Below are 20076 nucleotides of genomic sequence, written 5' to 3' on the forward strand. Positions count from 1 at the left end.
CTTTATCTTGATGCAGTTTTTTCTTCCATCTGAAATATCTTTTCTCTGTTTATAAGATCTGGTCTGTTTTCCAAGGTCCAACTCAAATACTCTTTTTACAAAGCTTTCCCTGGATCCATTTTCATCTAAATGGTAACATTTTTCTTTGAAATCTTACGGTACTTACTATCTTTTGCATTAATATTGTACCTATCCAGTACTGTCCTTTTTTTCATAACTATAAATCAACAAGTGTTGGTATAGGACAGTGATGGTGAACCTCTTAGAGACAGGTGCCCAAACTGCAACCCAAAACTCACTTACCATAAAGTGCCAACACTGCAGTTAAACCTGAATACTGAGGTTTTAGTTTAGAAAAAAACAGCTCATACATTAATATCTTTTATTTTACAAGACAAACAACATGCATGCCATAGGTTCGCCACCACTGGTGTAGGGAATCATACCTTTTGCATTAGTTTGAATAGTCTTAAAGCATCTGACATAGTGAATGCTTAGTAATTTATTGGGTTAGTAATTCCATTATTTGTGACTCTAGATGCATAGAATTAAAAATAGACCACAACCCTAAAAATAGACTGCAACATCTAAGCTAATTAAATTGTAAAAGAAGCCCACAATTGTAATTAATAGAAGAAATCATTAATAGGCATTTAATGGAAAATACTAATCTAGAATATTAGAAGGTTGATTTTTTTTTATATTCTAGTGGTAAAGAAATGTCACCATCTGATAATCAAAAAATGTTAGTTATTAGATAACCTTGATTTTTAGCTATTTAACTAAATAGAGCCACTAGCTAGGTAGATGAGCATGCTGGTAATTAGTTTAGAGATCAGATGTTCATATTAAACACTAAGCTTTGAATTAAATACCAGATCTGTTGATTCAGTAATTTCTTTGTTCTCAGAGGAATTAAGTCAGATTATATTGGCCATGGTTTTATATTGATCTATTTATTTAAATATTAAACTGATAGTGTTGCTATTATATAATACAAAACTCTGTTCAATGTTTGTGCCATGCAGGATTCCTAAAACCCTTGGAATGTCCTGAGTGGTAGGAGTGTCTTTGTTATTCATAACGAGCCCCTTTCAATTCAAATTTCAATTTATACTCTTCTTGAGGAGACTAGAGTAAGGTGGGCTGGTCACCAGAGTGGCCAAGTGACTAAAGGGTTGACTGTTCAGCTGGATATTGAATTGGTGATTGTGGATTGGTGAATGTTTGAAGGAATTGAGGGCGTGGCACACCTCTGAGGGCTTGAGAGTCTCACTGCACTCCCCAGCCCCAAATACCTTGCTCTGTGCATCTCTTACATTTGGTTCTTCCTGAACGGTTTGGTTAGGTTAGGTTTGGTTTGATTTGTTTGTTGTTGTTTGGGTGTTTTGTGGTTTTTGTTTTGTTTTGTTTTGAGACAGACTCGCACTGTGTTACCCAAGCAGGTCTTCAATTCCTGGGCTCACACAATCTTTTTTGTCTCAGCCTACTAAGTAACTGGGACTGTGGGCATGGCACCATGCATGGATCTGAGTTGTATTCTTTATAATAAACTGGAAACATAAGTGTTTTTTGATTGTCGTCTGAATTGGGGAGGGGTGACTTGTGGGACTGAGCCCTTTAAGTTGTGGGATCTAACACTAACTCCAGATAGTGTTAGAATTGAATTGACTTGTCAGAAAAATAAGGAATTTTGTTGTCAGAGAGTTAGAAAATTGGTTGGTGTCAGAGAAGACCCTCTCATTTGCTGTAAAGTGATGTAAGATGTTAGCAAAAATACAAAAGCCCGTATCTCGTTTTTGTTTTGTTTTGATACGGGGGATCAAACTCAAGACCTCGTGCTTGCCAGGTAGACACTGTGCCATTGAGCTAAATCCCTGGCCCAACAAAAACCCATATCTACAGTTGAAGTTAGACTGAAGCAATATGAGATTTAAAATTACAAGCCTAATTGTTAATTTCATGCTTTCTGGTACAAAAAAAGCAGTGGCTGTAGGGAAGTCCAACTCTTGTTTATGTAGACTTATCTATCTTGTAGAATATTCATGTGATTAGATTCTCTCAGCTTTTCTGACTCAAGAAGAAGTAGGAGTTACAGTATCTAGAATTTTTAAAAATTTATGTAAGTTCTAGTTGCATAAGGTTAGTATTTGAATTCTGATATGTGCCAGCATCCAGTGATCCTTGAGTCTATAGCCAATTTTGTTTGGTACTGGGGATTGAACTTGGGTCCCTGCACTTGCACAGCAGGCAGTGAAACCACTGAGCTAAATACCCGGCCTGTAGCCAACGTTTTTTAATGTACTAGTGCTATGTTTATTTGCTTACCTATTTATCGTAACATCTTTTTTGAGGTATAATTTATTTACCATGTAGTTTGCCCACTTAAGTGCAGAATTGAGTTGTTTTGGTATGGTCACAGAATTGTGTAGCAATCATCTCAATTTTAGAACATTTTTATCACCTGAAAAATGAAAGCCTATACCCTTCACTTATCATTGTCCAACCCCTTCTTCAACACACACACACACAAATCCATTCTCTTGTCTTTTGATTTGCCTGTTCTGTACATTTCATCTACATGGAATATAAATGGAATCATACAAAAGATAATGTGATTCTTAGTGACTTGACTTATATATATGCTATATATCAGTACTGTATTCCTTTTTATTGCCAATTGATATTCCATTTTGGGAGGTACATACCATATTTTGTTTACCCATTCATCAAGTGATGGACATTTAGATTGTTTATACTTTTTGGTTATAAATAATGCACCTGTCAACATCGATGGACTTTTTCATGACATAGGTTTTTATTTCTCTTGGGTTTATTATGCTAGGGAGTTGAATTGCTTATTCATGTAATTTTATATTTAATCTAGAAGAATTGCCAGTCTGTTTTCCAAGGATTTTACTTTCCCACTAGCAGTGACCAAAGATTCCAACTTTTCTATATCCTTGTCAATACAGTATTGGTCATTACTGTATCTGGGTTTTTTAATATAACTATCCTAGTGGATGTGGAGTAGCATCTTATTGTGGTTTTGACTTTTATATCCATGAGGGCAAATGATGTATATTCATTGACTATTTGTATATTTTTGGAGAAATAACTATTTGAATCCTTTACTAATTTTTAATTGGGTTATTTATTTTTTAATTATTGCAATGTAAGAGTTCTTTGTATATTTCAAAAACAAGACCTTTATCAGATAAATGATTTGCAAATATTTTTTTTCTGTTCTATGGGCTATCTATGGCAGTACTTTTGATATCTGGATCTCTTCTGTTTAAGGAGACTTGCAGGTGAGCAAAAACCACAGGATGGGAGTGTGTGAACAGCCAGTTCAGGAGGCATGCCCCATCTAGTGTGCAAAAGGAAACAAGTCTCTTCAGCATGTTTGTCATCAAATTTTTGTCTAATTTTCAGTTTTCTCTTTATGATATGAGGTTGTAACATACAGCAAAGAATAGCACTAAAGGTGAACATTTCATTATTTCACATAATCATACCTACACACCAAAAAAAAAGTAAAACAAACATAATCATACCTACATTGTACCAAGTATCAGTTATTTGTTGGCTGACAGCTCTGTTCTTTAGTGTCTGTGATAGTGCATCCAAAATTAATGAAACAAGCTCGTAACATAGCAGTCAAAAGGTCTATTAGCTAGCTTTGCTACTCTGCCCTATAACCTTTATCAAATAACTTACTCTTTCTGGACATAGATTTTTCTTGTCTACAAAATGAGAAAATTGAAAGGATAATTGAAAAGATTGAGCAGTGCATTAGTAAGGTTCTTTTCAGTTTTGAAATGTAATTACATGATACAGTAATACCAGTAATTTATTTTCTTTTTCTTGCCCTTAACAAAGAAGAATTAGCCAGGCATGATGGTGCATGCCTTTAATCTCAGCACTCATGAGGCTGAGGCAGGAGGATCACCATGAGTTTGAGGCCAGTCTGGGCTACATAGTGAGTTCAAGGCCAGCCTGAACTACATGGTGAGACCCTGTCTAAACAAACAAACAAGGAAGAATTATGCCTTGTTAACCAAGCTTAGGTCTAATGTGTTTTTTCTCAAAAGAATTGGGTGGATTTGACAAGTGAAAAACTGGGCACATGTAGATATTCAATAAAAACTTACTGTAGAATAGCAATTGCCATCTATATGAATTGCATTGTGGGTTAGAGGAACATAACCTAAGCATTATTGTGAGGTGGACCTAGGGGAAGGAATAATTTACACACCCGCTGAAGGTGTGGCCAGAAGTAAAGGAGTATGAGGAATGAGTCCTTGATTGTATCCTTGGAAATACTGAGAGATCATTAGAGAAGAAGCAAGCGACCAGAGGTCATTTGTGTCCAAAGGTGGTAAAACCAAACCTAGAGTACAACAAATAAGAAAAATAGGACTGTAAGAAAAAAAAAAAATCTGAAAAGGCCTAGAAATTGTGAGGTAATTGTACCTTGTTTTGGTTACTTTGTGAAGGAGTGATTATTAAAAGTTCCAGGGTACTGAAAGCTTACCTTGGTCTCTGCACTCAGCTGAAATAACTGGCACAAGTTCATCTAGACTCTAGTCAAGAGTAAGGTAAGAAAGTTTAAAATACTGTAAGCCAAGCTAGATACGAATAAGAGTATGGGAAAGATCACTGAGATTCAGGTTCGTTTGCCAAAGTTTGGTCACTTTTCCTACCAGCCAAAAAAGCTACTTAAAAGTTTTAGTTAGGACTTTGGTTTGGTTTGGTTGTTTGTTTTTTGAGGTGGGGTGGGAGTTGGTATGTTTTTGTTTGGTTGGTGGGGAGGGGAGGGTATTAAACCCAGGGTCTGGTATATGCTAGACACGCTCTCCACCTCTGAGCTACACCAACATCCTTTGTTGTCTTTTCTTTTTGTCTTTGACTGACCTCCACAATATTATTAATCAATCATCATTGTGAATAAAAGCACATGTAGAAATAAAACAAAAGTTTTTTAAGTAATCAGAATTCAGACTGAGAGAGAAAAGCTTAGAAATTTAATTCTAACCCTTTGTCCCTAATGAATAATGTTTGTCTTATTATAAAAATATCTCGCTGGGTATTTTGGCGCCTGCCTGTAATCCCAGCACTGAAAGGCTGAGACAGGAGGATTGCCATTAGTTTGAGGCCAGCCTGGGCTACACAGTGAGTGCAAGGCCAGGATGAACTACATAGATCCTGTCTCACAAATTTTTTTAAAAAAAATCTTATCAGAATAGGTTAGAAAATAGGGAGATTTTGTCTTTAATGCCTTCTTAGAGCTGTGTAAAAAAAAAAAATTCCTTAGATTACTTGATACAAACCAGAGCTTGGAGTGTAAACATTTTAGTCCAGAAATTAGCAGGTTGTGTTATGGAATCAAGTTTAAAGCATAGTCAGCTACAGTTGCATTCTATATAGTATGAGTATTGAACCTGTCATGTCCAGCTTGAACAATTCCATCAGCTTAAAATTACATGACAGGATCACCAGATAGCAGGATCTTAGAAAATAGCCAGATCATCTTTGCAGGTAAATTTTTTGGACTGAATATGTATCTACAGTGGACCATGAGCAGGATATCTGAGAAAATTTATTTTCTATAACCTAAATGGGCCTGCTGCCAGTTTCTAAAATGAGCAAAGGAAGTGTTATGCAGATTTGCTGAACAACAGCTTCAGGTCATGTGACACAGTTATGAAACACTAGAAAGAAGAGAAGTAAACTTGCCAGCTGTAAGAGAGGGTGGCTCATTTTGTTCCACAGCATTAGTGACAAGGTGCTGTTTCAGTGATGTTCCACTAAAAATCTAGCCTTTCTGTGAATCAGAGCTATTGTGCTATGTACACATTGTTGAGAATCCTTTACAGATAAACATATGGCCACCAAAGTGTATTTTTATGACTCTAAAAGATAACTATTTATAGTTATAATAATCTAATTAAGGTCACAAAGGGCACTTACTGTAGACTTTGCAGTCAGTTATTATTAGCACTGTACTATTCTGTATAGTGTAATAGAATTAAATATCAGTCAGTCATAGGTGGCTATGAACTGTGGGTATCTATCAAGTTTAGGACTCTGACAGAGCATTCATTACTTTTTACAATATGGTCGAACACTTGAGAACTTTAATAAGAGCGTTGTAAAGTACCTAGACTCAAGTTGAATTTCAATTTAGTGGGTGGAGTATATAGATTTGCTTGTGCAGTTTATTGTATGAACTAAATTGCCTCTTGTGACTTGATTTTAGCATCCTTTAAAAAAAAGGGGGGGGTCTTGGAGACAGATGTAGCTCAGTGGTACACCGCTTGCCCAGCATGTGCAAGGCCCTGGGTTTAATCTCCAATACCACAAAAAACTAAATAATTTTATTTAAAAAATCTTAAATGTAATCAAGCACAAAGCAGGTTCACTTTTGGGTATAGAGAGGAATAGATTAGCTACATGCACAACCATTCCCCATTAGAAAACATACTTCTTTTTCCGAGGAAAGGTGTGGGGAATTAGACTAGCAGGCAGGTACTCCTCAAATGGAACATACAAATGAGGTATCTGAGAGCAGCAAGAGCCATTAAGTAGGGAGTCTTCCACAGCTATTTAATGAACGTTGTCCAATTCCTGCTTTTATTTCTTCATGTTTATGAACACTCAAGTACAAAGCTAGAAATATACAGGCATTATCAATTGAAAATGTGATTGAATATTCACCTGTTTTTATGCCTGAGTTAATACAGTATTTTGTGACCAGACCAGCCCCCTCAAAATCAGATTTGTTTTTATTTTTGTTTTTGTTTTTTGGTACCGGGGATCAGACTCGGGACCTTGCGCTTGTGAGGCAGGTGCCAGAACCACTGAGCTAAATCCTCAGCTCAGAAAATTTGTTTCATAGTGCTGAAAGGGTACTCTTTCTTTACATATGAATTGTATTGGTTTTTAATAAAGTGTTTAACAAATTGAGTATTATAGTAAATCTGTTAAAATAGGCTATTTTACTATTATGAAAAGATAGTTCAGTATCTTATACTTCAGATGTAGAGCATTTATATAGTTAATTTAGACAGCCTTTTAACAAATAGACTACTCTTTTGAAGTACCTTATTCTATAACTTGATATTAAGCCTGTGTTAAAAATTGTTCTTTGCTTCCTCTTACTTCCGTTTCTTCCCTTTTGGGAAGACTTCCTTGGGGAAGAGTGAGGGAGAAGTGAAGTGAATTCTCACTTCAGCCAATAGAATCTAGAATTATGCAGTGTTTACCTGTTTTGCGTAAGATGGCCCCACCCGCACACAATTTGAGGTGCTTAAGTGAAAGTACACGGAGCAGACAGCTAGCTATTCAGTGTATGATTCCAAGTGTAATTGGCAGATGCTTTAGTATTATCTGGATTTTATCCTCTGGTGAGAAGGTTGTTTGCATAGTGGTGGAATAAAAAGGTAGGTGTTCTGTGGCTTAATTTTAAGTGTCGTATTGTGGGTGCTTCAGTTTAAAGTAAGCTTGCAAAAGGAATGATTTGAAGCATGATCAGATTATATTTATTTTTTTTCATATTTTTTCATGTTCAGCTTTAGAAGTATGTTTTATGAATTAAATTTTCTTCCATCATAGGGAAAAGACTGGTTAAATCTCAAGCTCATTTCCCATCAGTCACAAAGAAAGTCTAAGAAATATAACTATAGGTGTTTATTGTCTGTTCATTATGTGCCAACAAAATACTGAAAGCATTTCATTTTTAATATTTTTGCACTCCAAGTTACAGTATTTAGTTTCTTTCCATGTTTTAAAATGTAATGGTTTCTGTTACTTTCTTTTCAGTTTCAAATTTGAAAATGCTGCTCTATGAAGGAAATTGTTTGGTAGCCAGAATGATTGGTGCTGTCATTGTACTTTGGTTAGCCATTGACAGCTTATTCACAGTCTTCATTTTTCAGCTATAAATATTCTCCTAAGAGCCTCTCAAAAGAGAGATCTGGGCCTTTGTGATAATTACATTTTATTATTTAGTATTTAAACATTATCATAAGGTAGGAGGAAATTATAAAGAATTTTTTTAGAATAGTAACATTCATGCTTTATGGGGCATTTAATATTTCTACTTGAATATTTTTATTATTTATATGATAACAGGAAGAGATTTAATATTCAAGTCTGTTGATTAATTAGGGGTACTCTTTATGTGAAAAATGAACAATCTTAAGTTTCCCATCAGTATTATTTTCTGAAGAATTTTATTTTCACTAAGGGAAAAAATGTAATTGAAATTTTTCTTCCCATAAGAAATTCATGAAAAGTTTAATCCAATTTCTAGAATATTAACACATAATCCTTTTATCCAATTTTCTAATCTGTTGGGAGGGCAAGTATTCTCTTGTATACATATAAAATGGGTGACAAGTCAATGACAAGAGAAAAGTTGCAAATTAGGGAAAATTGATCATAATAATTTACCTAATTGGGGTATTTGTAATATGATAATATAACAATAATCAGAGTGGAAAATGGAAATTCATAGAAATATCCTAGCTATATATATGTATTTATCATTTTGCTAATGAACAGGGTTAAATAAGAATACCATATTGAGTGATTTAAAATATTCACTGTGCTTTTAAAAAAAAGTGATCTTGGCCTCCCACACACACTATCTTTAAATTACTGTCAAAAAATTATGGGAAACATAATAATTTGGTCAAAGAAAAATCAATTACTGTTTTAAGAACTTTTTATAAATCAAAAAGATGAAACATTTTTCTATTGGTGAGAGTTGTAATAATTGTCATCTCTTTTTTTATAGGTTGTAGTATTAGGAGATATACCTCTCACCACCACCACCCCAGCAGTACAGGGGATGGAACCCAGGGCCTTACACTGAGCTATATCCCCAGCCCTTTGTTTTATTGTGAGAGAGGGTCTTGATACTATATGTTACCCGGGCTGGGCTTCAGTTTACAGTCCTCCCACCTTAGCACCCAGAGTCCTGAGATTACAGGTATGTGCCACTATGCCCAGCTCTGATTGTCATCTTTCAGTACTGATTTCTCTATTGATACTTTACTGAAGAAATATTAGAGATTTAATTTATAATTTGAAGTTTTGACTACATTTTTATTTTTCCATTCCTTTTTAATGAAGCTCATTGTGAAATTTTGAAATGAAAAGATTTTAAGTTAACTTGTCTGTAATAGCAGGGAATACATGTTATTACTTATTTGATTTAGATATAGTGTTATCCCCTATGGGGATTAAATATTTGTATAGCATTAAACCTTGAAACAACTTATTGCTGTGGTTTTTAGGCCTTTGATTATGCTTTAGGGTCTATTATATTTTAGGAGCAGTAGACTAGGACTTTCTTTGTGATATTAAAGTTTTCTACAAAGAATAAATTAAAACATTTATTTAGATAGCAAGAAGTAAAGATGAATCTCTGAGACAGTAACTAAATCTTATGTGATGGGGCAGTATCACCATTAAGTCAAAGTATTTAATCAGATGTATTTTGTATGCCTAATTAAATACATAGTGGTAATTTAACAAATGCTTGACTTTTTATTATATTATATCTTTGGTAATCACTTTTAACTCTCACAGCTTGAATAATTTTAACATATATCCAAAGAAGGAAATAGTGTATTTAGTGAATGAACCAAGCACACGGCCCAATATTCAAACCTCATTGAAGCTTTCTTGCTCTCATTCGGTCTTCATGACAAATCCTTTGAAATGCGAGAAGTATTGTCACCATTTTGTAGGGTGTAAAAATCATGAGCTACAGAGCTGATTTATGAATTTGAGATTTCATCAAGGACCCTAGCCATAGCTTTTATTATTGTCAAGGACCCAAGTTCTTAGGATTGGCCCTGTGTATAGTTGTGGCGTCACAAGTATCTTTTCTAGTTTGAAGAAAATATTATCATAAAGAAGTAGTGATAGTTTAAGAAAATCTTTGACTTCTTAGCTTTTTAAGGTTTACGTTTCAAATGAAGTATGTCAAAATAACCCAGTACTGCTTCTTATTCTTTACTCTTTCTCTTCCCAGCTTGCTTTGTGTGCTGGTGTGCTCTCTCTCTCTCTCTCTCTCTCTCACTCTCTCACTCTCTCACTCTCTCTCATAATATCTCACTGTGTACTTCAGGCTGGCCTTCAACTCACTGTAACCCAAGTTGGGCTTGAATTTGCTGCAGTCTTCCTGCCTCAGCCTCCCAAGTGTTGGGATTGCAAGCATTCACCATCATAAATTCCTATTTTAAGAGTAAGATTTTTGTGGATAGATGGACAGAAGTAAGTTTAAATACTATTAAAGGTTTCACTGTAAACATTAATTCAGAAGCTGTGATACAATTGAATATACAAAGTGTTTTCTGAACTAGTACCTAGTCCTAGAAGAACATTCAGTGATGTAAAATGGTGCTTTTGTCTTTCTTTTTTTAAGAAAAAAACCCATAAAACATGGTTCTGCTAAATCTGTCCAGTGTATGAATGAATCACTTTAGTTCAGGTATTATTTAGTCCAGTGAATAGACACACTTGTGCAGTAACAGCTTTCCTGAGCAAAGCAGTTACATACAGAACAGTCTGACCTCAGAGAAAGGACATGAGACTGCGGGCACTGTGACTTGGCAAGACTAGACAACAGTGAATTCTCTCACCTGCAAGTTGTGAGAAGGGTGAAAACAGGCAAACTTTGACTCTAGAATTCATATTTTGTGATGGCCTTGCATTAGATATAAAGGCTTTTTTGTTTTCTATTTTTGTCTTTTTTAATTTTTATTTTGAAATATTTTTAGCCTGACAGGAAAATTGGAAAATGAATGCACCAAGTTCACATAAATCCTTTATTTAGCTTCCTCTAATATTAACAGCTTATATGACCAGAGTATATTTATCAAAACGAAGAAATTAACATTGGTACAATACTGATTACTCAACCATATTCACATTTCACCAGTTTTTCCATTAATGTTCTTTTTCTGTTCCAGAATCTGTTTGAGGATCCCATGTTATAATTGTTGCATTATTATAATTTCTTCCAATCCATAACATCCCACTCCTTCCATATCTTCATGACTATAGGACTTGTTAACACACAGTTATTTTGTAAAATGTCAGTTTGCCTGGTGTTTTCTTGTAATTAGATTAATGTTATGCATTTTTTGAAACCATAACTTTAGTGTATCACAATCAGAGATAGGTGATGTTAAACTGCTTTTTCCCAGTAATGGCTAATCTTTTAGAGCTTTCATTGATAACAGCCTGCTGTGGTATATGTGCTGTAGGTTTGCCACCACTATCTTGGGCAATGTTAAATTCCATCAGTTTTAACATTGTTCCAGATTTCTACCACTATGAACTTGCTGTTTTCCCCTATATAATTAATAATAATCTTAGGGGAGATAATTTGAAACTATTGTAGCTTTTTTTTTTAAAGCTATGTGCCTTGGTTAGTGTTTTAATAAAAATAAGGACTAAAGAAAACCCAGGTGATTCTATTTCTGGGAATAATTTAACTGCCCCAATAACTATTAAATAATGATTTTGTGAAACGAGTCTGTAACTTATATAAAATTAATATTGCATACTCCTGGCAGTAATGGCCATCACTTAGTGTTCCAGTTTTCAGTTTCATAGATTGGTTTTGGCTTACTGTTTGGGAGAAAACCCGTTTCATTCATTTTTTTTTTTAAATTTAAATTTTAGCCAAGGGACTTTTCAACTCGTCCTTTAATTACTGATTGAATTACTGAGAAAGTTGAATAATTAGTTATTACCATAGAAGTCCATTCTTAAACACCTGCCCCAGTTAGAACAATAACATCGGTTATATAAGCCATCACTGTGAAATACTTTATGGTAGGAAAGGAGTTGGGGAATTTTTTGGTTTATTTAATTTAGTCCCAGTATAGTTTTTCTCCCAATGTACCTTAAAGCTTAATTGTTTCAGCAGTTCCAGAGTGGTAGAGCTTGAATTGTAACCTTTGTTTGCTTACCTATAAAGTGAGGCTTATAATAGTTCCTATGTCATACCGCTGTTCCAAGGCTTAAACTGGTTAATAGAAGTAAAGTGCTTAGAGCTGTGCTTGGCACAGAGACAGAACCTGGCATTAGCCATTGTGAAAACTACCAGTGTCGAATGCCAACTTTAGAAATCCTATCTTTTTGTTCCAAATAACTGCCAAATCCCACCAAATTTTCTGCTTTCTGCAGAATTTTGTTTCTGCAGATACTTCAGTGGTTACTAGGGGAATTTTTAATCTTGCTTTCTGAGAAGTATGTTATCACTTTAGGAACTTTGGTAGTCTAAAATTGTTGAATGTAGGCCAAGATTAACAGGTACAATAGAAATATTTGAGTTTGTGGTTTTAAAATGCATTTTTCAGGTGTGAGGAATTAAGTATTTGGGGATAGGTTGATGAGATTCTATTTAAGTGTCCTTTCTCTAATCAGGAATACTGCCTTGCAGTTTTTTCATGACTTTCACATTTGAGGAACACATGAAGCCTTTTGTCTCTAAGCTGCCTGGACTCAGTTCTAATAAGGTTTTTTCCTGATGGTACCAGGAATTTTGCCTCAGTACAGTACCCTGCTTTTCCCCTTCGGTTCTTTTCTTCCTTCCTCATTTTTAAAACAAGTATGCAGGGCTAGGGATTTAGCTCAGTGGTTCCAGTGCCTGCCTCGAAAGCGCAAGGTCCCAAGTTCAATCCCCGGTACCAAAAAAAAAAAAAGTATGCAAAGTCCACTTTATTTACTGAAGTGTTTATTGTTGGTGGTTCCCAGAAAGCAGAGTTGACAAATAGAATGGGCATTGAGGAAGTGACGAAGGTTCAAATAATCTCAAAAAGCACTAGTCATAGTTGCAAAGTTGTTAGTAGTCTATGCTGAGGAGTAACTTGTTTAGTGTTTATTTTATACAAGTATACTTTCCTTTTTTGTTGTTTTGGTTTTATTTGTGTTTTATTTTTTGAGACAGGGTCTCACTATGTAGTTCAGACTAGCCTTGAACTCACTGTGTAGCTCAGGCTGATCTTGAACTCAAAGCAATCCTCCTGCCTCAGCCTCCCCAGTGTAGGGACTACAGGTGTGTGCCACCACATCTGGCTACAAGTATACTTTCTAGCCTCTCTACTAAATAGTCCCATAATAGGATCTCTTATTCTTATTTAACAATTAGCACATTCAACCTTGTCTAGGGTGTGAATTAGTGCTATCCGAAAGCCTAGACTACTTTTCCTCTAGGAGCCTGTGTTTCTACATTTATAAAATGTTTGTACTAAATATAGTTGTGTGATAGAAATTAAATATTAAATGGGTTAATATATGGATTTCAGTCCTAGCTCTGCCAGACTGTTTGGCCTTGAACCAGTCACTTGGCCTTTCTAACCCACTCAGTTCCCTTGCCAAGAAAATGGAGTAAGACTTACCTATTCAATCTACAGGGCTAGTGTGAGGGTCAAATAAAATAATCTTGTGTGAAAGCATTTGTGTGAAATCTAATTAACATTTTGTGTATGTACAAGATAGACCTTAACCCAAGATTGATTCAATTTAACACCCCTTTTGATTAAAAGGATTTTTTCCATGTTTTCTAAAACCTACTTTTAATTTTTCTAAGTCAAGAAGATGCTTCCTTATCTGCCTCCAGCACTGGCCTTACAGCTCTTTCTGTGGCTACCCCAGCAGTAGTCCCTCTCCTTTGACCATGAGACAGATTGTCATAATAAAAAATTTTTTTTTTGGTACCGGGGATCGAACTCAGGACCTTGAGCTTGCAAGGCAGGTGCAGTGCCACTGAGCTAAATCTCCAGCCCATAATAAATATATATATTTTTTTGTACTGGGGACCGAACTCGGGACCTTGTGCTTGCAAGGCAGGCACCTGAACCACTGAGCTAAATCCCCAGCCATAATAAAAATTTTTAAATGCAAAAAAAATTGATAATTGCCATCAAGACAAGATGATATTTCTCACAGTCTCACAGCCACTCTCATCAATTCTAGTAAAATACTAAAACTGTAACAGTTACCTTCAAAATTATTGCCTTTACTAACACAAGGGTTAATATAAATCACCATTTAAAAATCAGTATCAGTATGATGTTAGTAAACACTTTAAGTACCTTATCAAGTGCCAGTATGCCAAAAATAGGGGAAATCTCCCTTGTTACAAATTCTTTTATCCCCAATTCAAGATTAGAGCTTTGACTGTTACAGAATGGGATTACTGGGATGGTCAGGTTTTCATTGTCACAACTAGGTTGTGCTACTGGCATGTAAGGGTTGTAAAGCCCAGGGGTGCACCATCTGCAATGGACTGGCCAAACTCCTACATTGTCAAAATGTCAGTGATGCCCAGGCTGAGAAACCCTAATTGAGAGAAACAAACACTGTCCTTGGGAAATACGTTTTTTTCACATCAGGATGAAAATAAGTCATCCTTACTGGCCTTCACAGAATAAACGATTAAGCTGTTATTCAAATTAGTAAGGTTATGTCTAATATGTATTTTATGGCTACCTTTTAATGTTTTCTCAAACACAGAAAATACACTGTTGTAGAATACATTTTTTTTTTTTTTTTTTGGTACCAGGGATCGAACTCGGGACCTTGCGCTTGCGAGGCAGGCACCGGAACCACTGAGCTAAATCCCTGGCCCTAGAATACATTTTTTGAAAAAAATTGTTTTAGGGAAATTGAGTTTCAACCATTGAGAGAAACATGTTTACTTTTCAGGGTTCAAGCAGAACTTTGAAGTAATAGATTTTATAGAAAACAGCCTTATTATCTTTGCAGGATAATCTAACATTTTATCTAGTCTTGGGTAGAATTAATGGTGTTATTTCCTGTTCTTAGAGCTAGATCATATTGGGATGAGATCAGACCAGCTAATTTAAAGACCAACAAGTGGGACCAGTACTTAAGGCATTAGGATATTCTTTGTGTACATGTCTATTTCAAAATCTCAAGTGCATGACTTCAGGAATTTATTTTGAAAAAGTATGTGTTACTCACATTTTTAAATATAGAGAGAATATGTAAAGAGAATTAATGCAAAGCCACTATCAAGCTCTCCTGGGTGGTGTTAAAAATTCTTACCCATGAATCTTCATATAAAGATTGTAGCACCTTCTTTTAAGGCAAGTACCTATGAATGTATGTTAGAATTGCAGTGAAAGATACTAAGAGAGAGTCATGCACATTTTATTTACAGTTTAGTAATGCCAGTCATGTATCAATTGATTATATGTCATTTTAAACTTAAACTGTTCTCTTCGGTCACTTAGGTATTTAAACAATATTACACTGAATTGTTTGAAGTTTTAATTATTAGAGAAATAGATACCAAGTTTGAATTGTTGCTGTGATTGAAACTTTGATGTTACTGATCAAATAAATAATTCAGTATCAGACCTTTTAAACCTAAGCAGAGTAAAATTAGTCTGATTGGAAATACATTGTTTTTCTTGGCTAGTTTGGTCAAAGGTTCTAAGTGAGGAATGGAGGTTGTATGCTATCCCTATCCTTATACTTTGGATTTTGTTGGGGGGGAGGGGATCCTAAATTTAAAATTGTTCCTTTTGCTACAGAGGAGGTGGAACTAAACCTATATAATATAGTGCTGTACATGTTACTTGTAAATTATGTCAGTACCAGATGGTTGATTATATTTTTTTCAGCTCCCAAATTCTGTTCATTCTACTTTAGTCCCTTCATTTTTAGAGATCAGGAAACAGATTGCCTCATTTAAAGAGAACTTAAAACACAGGCTAATACTTGCTAGACATGTGATGTACTGATATCAGTTAAATAAGTCATGTAACATTTTCAAATTTTTGTCATATCTGTGTACTTACTAATTCTATTTCCTGCCATTTCCATGAGATTAAGAGTCTTGTGTTGTACCAATGGAGCTAGCTGGGCAACCTTTTACTACTGTTTAAATTGACTTTTACTTTAAATAATTGATCTTATTTGTTAAAAGAAATTTTTTCTACTGAACATAGAAATTGATTGGTTCCTTTAAATAGAGAGTAAGCAGAAATCCAAATCAAAACAAAGCAGTGTTATTGTTTTCAATATAACTTAGTTAATTTAAATTGAATTAATGTTATTAAATTTTTAATTCTTGCTTTTTGTGGTCAGGAATGTGCCACAGCAGTATTTTCATGTTTGATGGGAGCACCCTAATTGTCTACAAGAAAAGCACAGTTAAAGCCTCTAGTTAAGTTTCTGTGTGACTTTTTTTAAATGGAATGCTTCTTAGGGAGGAAATGACAGTGTTTGAAGACATGTTTATATACTCAAGTATGATTTCACATATACCAGAAAGAAAGACTTGCTACATGGAAGTAAAGTTGTTCTTTGGTTAATTTAAGTTGATTTTTAAAAAAAACAAAAAACTTGTATTTTGAAATTGAAGTTTTTAGTTAGCATAGAATCCATCAGTTTCTTTTTCTAAATAGGGAATTTTATCAGTGTAGTTTATTTACTTAAGTAAAACATTTTCACACAACTCTAGTGTCTGACAATTCTGGAGATATATATATATCATATATATATATGAATTAATATTTCATCAGTAAAAGATTTATCTGCGAAAACGGAATTTTTTTAGTTCATTTGAATGGAGGAAATGCTTTTATTAAAGTAATTCTAATAAGTGTGTTGCATTTCATTAAATCACTATTTTTGAATTTATTGAAAATAAACATATTTGTCTGAGTTGTTTCTCTAAAAGTATTTTGTCGCTTCTAGAAAAATTAAAGGGAGTCAAATGGCTAAGCTTTCTCCTTTGACTTTTCTTATTCATTTGGCTACAAATATTCTGTATTGCTGTCTCTCCAAAATTGCTACTATATGGGGATGCTGTATTTCACTGAGAAATCCAGTCATTCAAATAGTTTTTTTCCCCTATAGATAAAGTAATTCTCTCTGCTTTGAAGCTCTTTTCTTTGCCACCAGTTTTCAGTTTAATTATGACATGTCTTGGTGTGGATGTCTTTAGGTTTATCCTATGTGGAATTTGTTCAGCTTAAGTCTGTAGTTTTCTCTTTCCAAACTTTTCAGTCATTATTTTGATTCTGTCTCCATCTTCCAGTTCAGATTTCCTTACTAGGTCCTTTCTTTTTTGCTTTTGAGCCCATCTAATGCCTTTTTAAAATTATTAATATCTAGTTCTAAAATTTATACTTGCTTCTTTATATCAAGTATATTTTTTCCCAGTCCCAAATACGTTTTATAACTACTTATAACTACTGTCATGGCTGCTTTTAACTCTTTGTCAGGTAATTCTTAAATCTGTGCCATCTCAATTTTGGCATCTGATTTTTTTTTGCATTGTTTTAAATTTTTCTACTTCTTGATATGATGAGTGATTTCTTCTTGAAACATATTATATTCTGAGGCTCTGGATATTTTCTAAACTTCTATTTCCACTGACTTTTCCTGACACTGCTTTAGTAGGACAGTAGGAGGTGCCTTTTCATTACTGCTAGGTACATATACAAGTCCAGGTTCTGTACTCAGACTCCACTGACACCTAAGGAAGGAACATCCTTCTTGCTACTCTACTGGGTGGGGATGGAATTCCAGGTTACTCCAGGTGGTCTCCATTGACGTCATTGAGGTGAATAGAGGAGTATGTCTAGCCATCAGAGTGAAAGTCCTGGAGCATTGGACCTCCTCTTTCTAGTTCACAAAGTGGAAGTCTCAGCTCCCCGCTTAGCTTTTGCTGGGAGGAGGGGCCCCCACAGTACTTTCTGTAGTATTTGCTGGAGTAGAACAGTTATTGTCAGAAGTTTTGTCTTGGGAGGCTGACCCTTTCTTGTTCCTTTAACTAAAAATTAAGTTTTTGTTATAGCTTTTCCCCCCATGTACCAGTTGACATTTCCAGGTTGGTGGCTCCTTCAGCTTCAAGTCTAGGGTGTATTAGTTCAAAAGAAAACACAGAGAACTCATTGTCATATTGGTTCTTGAATCCTGAACTCCCTCCCCGTTCTGCCTCTCTTCACTTTTTGTGTCACTTTACATTGTATATGTAATGCCCAGGTTTTTAGTAGTACCTTACAAAAATAATAGGGAAAAGTACATTTTTATCTTCCTGTAAGTGGAAGGCCCCAAATTTACATTTTGGTCTGTTTATGTCAAATATATAACCATTATTGGGGAAAATGTTACATACTTCATTTCTTATGTGATGATTTTCATAATATTCTCAGTTACACTATCGGAAAACAATATATTTAAACTGAAATTCATTGTTCACATTATTAATGAAAAACTTTTCCTCTTTAGGAAATAATGCAAAAAGTGTCCCAAAGCTCCTGACCAGTGAATAAAGATTTGAGAAAGACAACCAAGCTCATGTTTTCTCCTGATCAAGAAAATCATCCATCTAAAGCACCAGTAAAATATGGTGAACTCATTGTCTTAGGGTAAGACATCTGATGAAACATAAAATTGAATAATACAGTAATTTTGGTCTCTAGGTAAAAGTACTTTTTTAAAGAATTTGTATCTTACTGCCACACAAGAATTTAAAGCTACAGGGTAATATTGTAAAATTAAGAAACTTAAAATTTTCATATTTCTGCTATTTTTACAAGTGCTTAAATACTGCATAAACTTTGCCTTACCCTCACCCAAAAGGGCAAAGTTTACCTTTTCTGTCCCATCTTTTTAAAAACTTGCCTCAGCCGACTTTACCGAAAATTGTTTTCCTTTATTCTGCTTTGCATCATTTTGTGTAGATTACTATTTATTTCTTTTGCTCCTCTAAGGTAGGTGTTGCTTTGTGTTAAGGTCCAACTGCACTATGCTTCTTGATGAAAGACTCTGAAGCCCAGAACCTAGCTACTTGTTTGCTTCAACAATAATACCTGTTTAACTCCCGTAAGAACAGTCTGCATATTTAAGAATAAATCATTTCAGAATTTAATTTATTCAGTCTAAACTTTTCATAATGTTTCAAGGGGGGAACAGTGTTAGTCTGTTAATTTGAGAATGTGTTTGTTCGTTGTGTCAGATGAAAGAGTAAAAGAAATTGTAGAGATGTATAGAGTTATTAGCTGGGTGGGAATCAGGAATCCTAGATTTCAGTGCTTATTCCAACACTGCTAGCTGTGTGACCTTGGGCAAGTCAGTTATTTTGGGCCTTAGTTTCTTCCCCTATAAAAGAATTGATATCATTTATAGCCCTTTATTTTTTGGGTATTTTTTCCCTCAAAAACCAAACTTAAAAGATTATAAACTTAATATAGTCACTACAGTATTACAATTTCAAGTCACATAGACTTTAATAGTATTTAATGACAATTTTTAGCTACTAAAAAACTATTCTAAGTTATTCTGACAGGCAATCTGAGAATCTTTGAAGAATGGAATTTAAAACTTAAAATATGGCTTTAAGCTGCCTCTCTTAACCCTGGAAGTTTCTCAGTTAAACATTAACAACTAATCATTATGTCTGTATCTGGTACTTGATATCTTAAAATGCAAATAATGCTTCTTCCTAACTTGAAGTGGAAGGGGACAAGGTTGTCCATTTCCTGCTGTTGTAGCTTTAAAAACGTTTTGAATTCAGGAATGCAGTGTGGAAATAGAGACCATAGATCCAGAAAAATGAGTCATGTAACTTAGAAAACAGTAGTGAGAGGCAGTAAGGAACTCACAGTGAGGCATCATACAACATAGAATAGCAAAGTTAACATATTGTCCAGCAGGCCCTACTTTGTATTTATTGCAGTGCTCACAAGAAGAGGAAGGGCTTTCTGCCAGTACAAAATGTTTTCTGTTTTATAAGGGGTCATTATAAGATCTATAGATGGTAGTCTTTGGATCAACTTTCTTCTTAGCTTTAAAACATGACTGTAACTTATCTGCCAGTGTTGCAAACAATTTTACAATCAACCTCTCCTCTCACCTCACATCTCTGTTCCTTACCTAGTTGTTGCCTGGATTGATCAGCTATATATGGGCGATCATCAAACCAAAGATTTTTGTCTGGGTTAGGGAACACTTGAGTGAAGATTGTTATGAAATTACTGTTTATGCCTCAGTGAAGCAGTAAAGAAT

At 34.7% G+C, this 20076-nt stretch overlaps 1 protein-coding gene across 3 annotated transcripts in view; it reads left to right on the top strand.

Annotated features, from left to right (window-relative positions):
• The window catches only part of Peli1 (pellino E3 ubiquitin protein ligase 1), a 55235-nt gene that overhangs the window by 21643 nt on the left and 13516 nt on the right, over positions 1-20076 (top strand). Inside the window, exons 1-2 of one of the 3 annotated variants that reach the window (XM_087216322.1) lie at positions 7329-7445; positions 18298-18437. In XM_087216322.1, the coding sequence (XP_087072448.1) occupies positions 18367-18437 (71 nt within the window). In that variant the 5' untranslated portion in view covers positions 7329-7445; positions 18298-18366. Of the gene's footprint in view, positions 1-7328; positions 7446-8829; positions 8999-18297; positions 18438-20076 lie in introns of those variants that run through there. The other 2 variants (XM_087216323.1, XM_004849978.4) reach the window with 2 other exon arrangements.

The sequence above is a fragment of the Heterocephalus glaber genome, unplaced genomic scaffold (assembly GCF_053883595.1).
Source record: "Heterocephalus glaber isolate CG9 unplaced genomic scaffold, H.glaber_assembly_v1.0 deba00001457, whole genome shotgun sequence".
Lineage (NCBI taxonomy): Eukaryota > Metazoa > Chordata > Mammalia > Rodentia > Bathyergidae > Heterocephalus > Heterocephalus glaber.